Source organism: Cariama cristata, unplaced genomic scaffold (genome assembly GCF_000690535.1).
Source record: "Cariama cristata isolate BGI_N322 unplaced genomic scaffold, ASM69053v1 scaffold19868, whole genome shotgun sequence".
Taxonomy (NCBI): Eukaryota; Metazoa; Chordata; class Aves; order Cariamiformes; family Cariamidae; genus Cariama; species Cariama cristata.
The window spans coordinates 1-8,024 of record NW_009629614.1 but is presented as its reverse complement, the minus strand read 5'-3'; the positions used below and the strand labels follow the sequence as shown (position 1 = coordinate 8,024).

Here is an 8,024-nt window from a genome sequence, read left to right as displayed (position 1 = left end):
TCCACTTGCTGTTGCCTTTCCACACCACAGCTCAGGCATACACCTCTCATGGACTGCAAGGGTTCAGTCGGGAGCGAGTGGCCCGGTCAGTCCCGCTGGAGGAAGTTCGGTCAGGAGCCCCGCAGTTTCCCCCAGTCCGGTACACTTCCCCTGCCCGGCGGTACAGGGGGACCACTCTGTCCCAGACTGCAGTGAGGTGACTCACAAGGGAGGAGACCGGTATTTGTGGAAGGCATTTTCCAGGAAGTTGGCCAGCTTTTCACAGTCGTCCTGAAATAAAAGAAAAAACATGCCCACAGATCAATTTGGCTTGGCTACCTTGGACGTCTCCTTCCTTACATGATCCCGTATCCCAAGCCACCGACTTCACATCTGAGTTTTGATATGGGAAGAGAACAACTTGCAAGCTAATTATTGTGATAATTACTACTAATTATTATCATATTTACTGAACAAGGCCAAATGACCAACCAACAATGGAGCCTTTTTGTGCCAGGTGCAATATAGAGGCAAAAGAGCAGACAGTTCTTTGGAGCTTCCAATGTGACGGAACATAACAGGTCCAGCTTATTTTGTTTCATTTAATTTCAACTTAATTAACTGACTGCTGGATCTAAAGTTATTTTCTGTGGCCATCTGTTTTATAATATCCTCACTTGCTAACAAAAATTAATATTTATGTCACTTCTTGTTGGTCTGGCAACTATTTTGTACAGAAATCTCTTTTCTGACACATTCAGGAGTAGGTGGTTTGTACTATAATTAGAATGTTTATTCCTTAAGAAAGAAATTACTGAAGTACACAATGATATATAAAGGATGCAAAACACCCCCACCTTGTATCATAGATGGGTTTTGGGATTGCCAGAAATAAACTCAAAATTCTCACTGAAATGAAAAACGCAGCAGCTGTTGTTTTCTTGCTGCTTAAGAGGCACTCCTTTGTCACTACTGCTGCTAAATTACTCCTTTCCTTTTAAGAAAAACCTCGGATTTTGAAGACAGGATTTGTAAGGCATAGGTGATATCTTTTGTTAGACCAACCACTACAGTTGGGAAAGCGAACGAGCATTTGGGTACACAAGTCCCTCAGGTCAGAGACAAGCAGTGTACTTCCAAGGTCAATACAGGCTCCGAGTTTAACGAGGTATAAATCAGTTATGCCACCTGACAGAAAAGGTTGTCGGTACTTGTGGAGTAGGGAAGATGTTAGAGAGGGGAAGATGTGTTAAAAGGAGGTTATCTCCTAGGAGAAAGAAAGAGAGAGGTAATTTGCAGTCCGTGGAACAGGGACCTGTGTGCGGGATGTTCTACATACTGGGTTGCCCCAAACGCCACGGATTTTCCAGAGCACAGGAGAAAGCACTGCAGCGTGTCAGTGCCGAGCTGCGCAGTCGCCATGCTCAGGTGAAGAAAGGAAGAAAACCTAAACGTACTTTTTTCCAGGTGTACTCACGTAAATTTTTCACTCAGTGAAGCTGACCCCTTCCTTGTCTAATGTCACCATCCAGAATGAGGAATTCGCCCAAACTTTGCCTACAGCCCCAGAATTCCTAACTTGAACAAAATAAAAATAAAAATACTTTTAATTCTCTCTATGCTGCCTTTCCTCGAGGCTACGCTGCCTGGTAGTCTGAGTGACGGGGCTGCTCTGAATTCTTTCTTGGGACTGTCTGCAAACGCCTAAGGGAGAGCCTGGCAGTGCGATGCTGGGGCAGGCAGAAATCTGCAAAGTGCATTAAGAGCCGCGACAATTCCTCTGGGAGAGGGGAGAGGGGGCCTCTGCGTCCTTCCCTTGGCACTCCTCTGGCTCTCACACTCCGAGGTTGATGTAATTAACCCTGCCGTCGCAATACGGCTGTCCCCTCGGAACAGCTACCTGGAGTTAGGCATGAGCAAAGTATGGAGGAAAAAAACCCAAGGAAAAAAGGAAGCGTCACTGACTGCGAGGGGCTGGCCCCTGCGACCCCTCTCTGGCTGCCAGATGGGGAAGGCAGGAGCTCTCGTTCCTCTGCGGCACGAGGCGTCACACGGATTTGGGGACTGCAGTAGCACGGCGCGTGCACGACTGCGGTGGGGAGGGGTGGCGCGGAGGCTTACCTCGTGGATGAATCCATAGTGCACCAGCTCCGTGGCCAAGTCCTTGGAGTTATCAGCTGCAGAGACAAGGAACGGTGAGAACGTGAACGTTCGTGCATCTCTTGGTGCCTCCTCCACCCCTGAAGTGCCCCTATCCCAGCCCACAGCACACCTGCCCGACGCTTCGTTACGCTTTAGGGGCAGATGCTGTATACCTTTGGGCGGCTAAGGAACTGCTAAGTGACCCTGGGGCACACAGCTCAGAGGTGGGCACTGAACTGGAGCCGAGCGAGGTACCGGGCAGGAGGGAGCTCCAGTCCCAGATCACACAAAGCACAATAGTCTTGGCAAAGTGCCTGACTTTTTTTTGCTTGTTTTGGCTCAGCGTGAAGAGCAGGCAGGCCACTACCTGTAGGCAGAAAAACACGAGGAGCTGGTGAAGCAGCAAGTCCCAAGCACTGATTTCCAAGCGTCACGCTTTAGTCGAGGGACTGCAGCTGCATGGCCTCCCGAAGGCTCCTGTGTGTTTTAGGAAGGAGCCTGCTGGGCTGGACCTTCTCGGCGGAGAAGCACCCTTCCCCAGAGCCGCGGGGCTCCCTCAGGGGAGAGCCCACCTTCTCCTTTGGAAGGAATTGCGGAGACTGCACCAGTGTTGGGAAGGAGGGAAGACCTCACTGGTGTTACCCCGAGAACTGCATGCCACACGTCCCAGGGTGAGATGCAGGGTCTTGCTGGCCACTCACTGGACTCCCAACGTTCACTTTAGCGTGGAGGTTACCACCACATGCCAGAGGCCGCGAGCTCAGGGTCGGCGCGGACAAGAACGGGTACCACATAGATACTAGGGTTTAGTCTGCTCTCCCAGTACAAGAAGGAAAGAAAAGCTGGCTGTAAACACCATCAGTGTCTAACACAATCCGAGCCTAAACCTGACCAGGGCCACCAGGCAATACTTCTGCATTCACACACAAAAAATTTACTTGCAAGTAAACCTACTGGGCAGCAAGTCGTAGCTCAACTGTCGGTGCAATTTGTCCTCCAGGATCAGCAGAAGAGTAAGCTGCAGAAAGAAGAGAGTGCTCTTTACAAACACCAGTGTCTCCGTGAGAGAGAACGGCACTGACTCTTCCGTCAGCACTAGAAACTGCCGGCAGTGGTGAGCAGGGAGGATGCCGGCGACTGCCGAGATGCTGGATGTCTTTGGCAGGGTAGTTTGAGTGTCCTAGAGGAATGTTCTCTCAACAGTTACGGCTCACCTGCTACGGTTAAACTAGAAAGAAGTAGATTTAAAAGATGTCCAGAGAAAGATACCAAGATCTTCCTGTCCTGCAGCCAGAGGCAGCTGGTGGCTTCGGTCTTCTTTGGGCTTCTTTTATTATAAAGGGACATGAGTAAGTCCTTTGGGTACTGCAGCAAACTAGCCGAGACCAAACTTTTTCCCGGTCAGATGGCAGAGATGGGTACAGAGAGCAGGTCTTGCCCCAGTGCCTCGTGTAGAATAGGAGCTGAATACTTACGTGCCACTGGGTCTTGTCTTCATTCAGCTCCATGTTACACTGCATTTGCACCACCTAGAAGAGGGCAAAACCCACATCAGCTTGGACACGGTCCCTCTGGCTCCCCCAGGCCTGCTTTACCTCTGCTCTCCAGGCATGACTTTCAAATTCCTACTTAACCTCCTTAACTCCAGCTGCCAGCCTGACCTTCCACTTCTGCCCACATTTCTAGGAATTGTCCAGGTGGAGCAGCTGAGGGTTAATTTAGTCCGGTATCCAGCTACGAACCACGGCCATTGCCAGCTGACGGAGAGGTGGGAAGGGAGCCCTGCGCAAGGCGCGGTTCTGGGAAAACTTTACAACCAGGATGAATTCTTCTGCTCCATTTGCCAAGGGTAGGCTTCCCCTAGAGCTCTTCCCAAAGGCTTGGTTACGTTTTAATATTGTACTTGTTCATGTCCTTCTGGGATGACCGATCCTTAAATCAGACAAAAGAGCAAAACCAGAATCTTGAATATTATTAAAATGACATACGGATTTTCTTTTGGAAACGCCACATTGCATCACAGAATATTCAAATGTGTTAGACAAATATGGCATTTTATTACTATGTTAGCTTCAAGTTCCTATGAAGGAACCGGGTCAGCTTCAAGCTTCAATATGTCAGCTTCAGGTTCCCACGAAAATGGTTGAGACCAGAAGTCCTGCTGTCTGGGCAGAGAAGAGCCAGAGAGAGCATGCGATCGGTCAGCCCAAAAGACAGGAAACCAAGTGAGGAATCCACATCCCTGTTCCACGCAGAGTTTAATGCAGCATTTCAGTTATATTCCTCGATTTCAAGCTTATGCTCAGAGGTGAGTGAAGTGCTTGTTCTCTCCTCTGACCCAGGACCCCTCTCCTACAGCTCCTCCCTATGACAAACATCACCGGGCATGTATCGCTCTCAGTTAGGAAACTCGCTCTCCTCTGACCTTGATCATCTCCAGGCCATCCGTTTCTCCAAGAAGAGCCGAGCAGCGTGGCTGTTATTACACCGAGCGATGCCAGCGCACTGTCTGGCCACATGCTGCTTTATATACTGAATTACACTGAACTGTGCAGCATCCTGCAGACACCATCAAAGAGAAGGCTGGTGACATTTGAGTGCATTGTTGCCACCTGCTCCCCACCTCTCTCCACCTGATTCCTGTGATCAAAGAATCACTGAGGTGGGAAGGGACATCAGGAGGTCTCTAGTCCAAGCCCCCGCTCAAAACAAGACAAACAGTGAATTCAGACCAGGCTGTTTAGAGCTCTTGGGTTTTGAAAACCTCCAAGGAGATTCCATAACCTCTCTTAGCCCCTGGTCCACTGTTTAACCACCCTCACCGTGAAAAAAAATTCCTTGGATCCATCCAGCATCCGTATTCCAGTGCCTCCCAGAAGAGACACAGAATCTGCATTGTAGCTACACACATTTGGGACTCGCAGGTCTGTCCTGGTGCAAGTTCCCATGAAATCTGTAGAAACTCAGGGCTTCTGAGATTACTAGTCCTTTGTCAAATTGGGTAAGAACTAATTGAACGCATTGGTCAGACGGACAATGCATGTGCAGAACTTTTCTGGGGGCAATAGGTGAAAAAGCAGCATATAACAAATGCAAAGAGGGGAAAAGACAAAACTGCGTAGGTTTACATTCACATTTCTCTAATGTATCTGACTGATCACCGCAGCACTCTCACTAAAAATAAGCACTGAGCAGTATGAATAAAGCATAAGTTAAGTGCACTGAAAGCTGATTCTCAGGCACATATGAAGGAACCACTGCTGATTTACTTTTTGAAGGGAGGCATTTCACGGGATCTTTCAGGAATAAGAATTAGGTTTAGCCCTACGTAGTATTTTGAACACTAATTCAATGCAAGTACGAAAGTGCATTCATATCATCCACGGTGACACAAAGACAGTGCTGTAGGTGATTAATGATGAATGACTAGGAGTGTCATTAAAGGGAAATACTCGCACGGGGAAATAACAGGTACCAAATGGGTTTTTAAGAAAGAGAGGCGCACACAGTCCGACGAGTTCCTCTGACCGCTCTCAGCGATGGCCAGCAGTGCAGGGGACAGAAGCCGTTGTAAGAAGTGCCGTGCCTGAGCTATGCCCCGATGACAGTGGCCAACAACCTTGTCTCCTCATACGCATGTCAGCAAAAGGACAAATGCCACCTCCTGCCCCTGGGAAGCGATAATCCCTGGCGAGGACACGGGCTGGGATGGCCTGGCTGGCAGGAAAGACTCTGGGGTCATGGTGGGCAGCAGGCAGGACGCCAACAGCGTCCTGGGGCACGGCCAGGATACAGAGGGAAATAATTATTCCCCTCTACTCAGCACTTGTTAAACTACCTCCAGGTACTGCATCTGATTTTGGGCTGCCAGAACAAGAAAGGCATTGATGAACTGGAGCAAGTTCAATGGAGGGCCATCACAATGACCCCGGGCTGGAGTGCTTGCCCTCTGAGAAGAGGCTGAGGGGCTTGTTCAGCCTGGAGAAGGGAAGGCTTTGGGGAGCTGTGACGGCAGCCCGCCCATGCCCATGGCGGGGTCTGCTCTGTTCAGCGACGGATTACACCATGGTTTTGGAAGGCTTCACTTCTGCTCAAACACCCTTGCATCGTGTCCGTCCTTTGCTGCCCTCCCTGCCTGGCTCCCCTTCCACTCCCCTCAGGGGTTCCTAAACCCCCTTGCAATGACCCTCCTGCCCACGACTTCTGTGTCGGGACACGCAGTTTCGCCTGTGCAGTGCCAGGCAGAACAGGGCCTGAGCTCAGCTGGCATCTCAGCATGCCGATGCAGTGTCAATACCAAACGACGATGGGATTTCAAACCTACACCCCAGCAACGAGGCGCAGAACACGCCGTGCCACAGAGCTGCCGGTGGACGTGCGAGGAGGGAAGGCAGAGCCAAAGAATGGGAGGCCATGGGGCTGCTCCAGAAGGTCTCGGGTGAAGTGGAACCTCACTAGCTCCAGCCAAAGGGGCTGTGGCAGTCCTGGGGCAGCCCTCACCCGGGCTGGAATTCAGTGTGTGGCTAAAGGGAGAGGCACTCCTGCAGCAGGGTGTCAGGAATGGAGACCGTCCACCTACTGCCAGTGGAGAGTCTGTCCCCACCTGGATCTGACCTTACCTTCCTGGTCTCCACATCAAAGGGCTCTGGGGTGGGAGTCTTGGCTTTTTGAGGGTCCTCCTGGGGCTGGGAGAGTGCACGTGGGAGGGCGTGGGGTCTGGAAACAGCGAAGTTCATCAGGGGATAAATCCCATTCCTGGTACAGACACAGAGGGAGGACAAACAGCTGAGCCCTGTCCTCTTACAGCCCTGGCAAAGGTCAGCTGTGGACGGCCATGGCCCAGGCCAGGGATCTGTGCCCGTGGAGTGGCAGAGCCGGCAGCACGGTGAGGAGGTGGCAGCCACAGAGCTCCCCTCGCTCTGGCGCTGCAGCCCAGGTCTGCTCGCCCCGGGGGGGAACCGCAGAGGGGGTCACACACAACCAGGTTCTGCTGTGCCATGGGGATGTGCTACGCCTGCTGCAGCACCGTCCCCTCACCCTGGCTCCACGCTGCCCAGGGAGCTGAAGGCAGAGGCACTGGGGACCAGAGCTGGGCAGACACATTACAGGTCAGCCAGCACCACCTTCAACCCACCTGACGTCTTCTAAGAATTTGTCGAGTTCAAGGAAGGAGACCTCCGAGTACCTGGGAAAGAAACAGGACAGGAGGATTACTGGGGAAGGCAGGAGAGAAGAGCAGTGTGAAGGACTACTATGCCGTGACACCAGGATCGCCAGCCTGGATGCAAGTCCTGGAGCTACGGCTGCTCTGAAGTCTCCTCGGCTCATCCTCACCTCCACTGTGCTCCAGGCCGACCCCCTCTCCGGATCTCTGCCATCACCATGTTCAGGTCCAGTTCCTTTATCTTCTCCTCCACCACATTCTCTGGCATCAGATCTAGGGCAAAGGCAGAAAGCGGCTGTCAGTTGGGAGGTCCCGTAACGTGGACTCCGCAGCACAGACCCCAGGAAGGTCTGAGTCACTGCCGTCCTCGCCAGGCTCTTGCACATCCCCAGCTCTGCTGGGGCAGCAGCGCAAGCTCAAATGGGGCAGGGTGGTCTCACGGTTACTCACACTGGTTGTTGATGAAGCAGTGTGCTGCCAGCAGCTTCAGGGAATGGACCTCAAAGAGGACGCGGTGGAAGAGCAGGTTATTAGCTGTCGGTCGCTTGTCTGGGTTGAGGGTCAGGCACGACAGAATGAACTCCTGAGGGTCAAAGCAAGGCATAAACTGGAGGCAAAGCAGGACATTCCCCTGCTTCATCCCCGCTGCTGCCAGCCCCGGCTCCCTCTCACACTTGCGTTTCCCGGGAAGCAGATCTGAGGGGCTGTTCTGCCAGCGGGCAGCCCCAGGGCAGGGTGG

At 52.0% G+C, this 8,024-nt stretch overlaps 1 protein-coding gene across 1 annotated transcript; it reads right to left on the bottom strand.

The window, feature by feature from the left end:
- Window positions 1-201: 201 nt before the first annotated feature.
- On the bottom strand, window positions 202-7,868 carry NRBP2 (nuclear receptor binding protein 2; the record flags this gene model as incomplete). The annotated part of the gene is made up of 8 exons (XM_009705240.1): window positions 202-270; window positions 2,101-2,156; window positions 3,076-3,139; window positions 3,597-3,650; window positions 6,741-6,876; window positions 7,256-7,306; window positions 7,456-7,558; window positions 7,736-7,868. Coding segments are annotated over 8 exons (666 nt in total), but the record flags the coding sequence as incomplete, so codon positions are not given.
- Window positions 7,869-8,024: the final 156 nt, after the last annotated feature.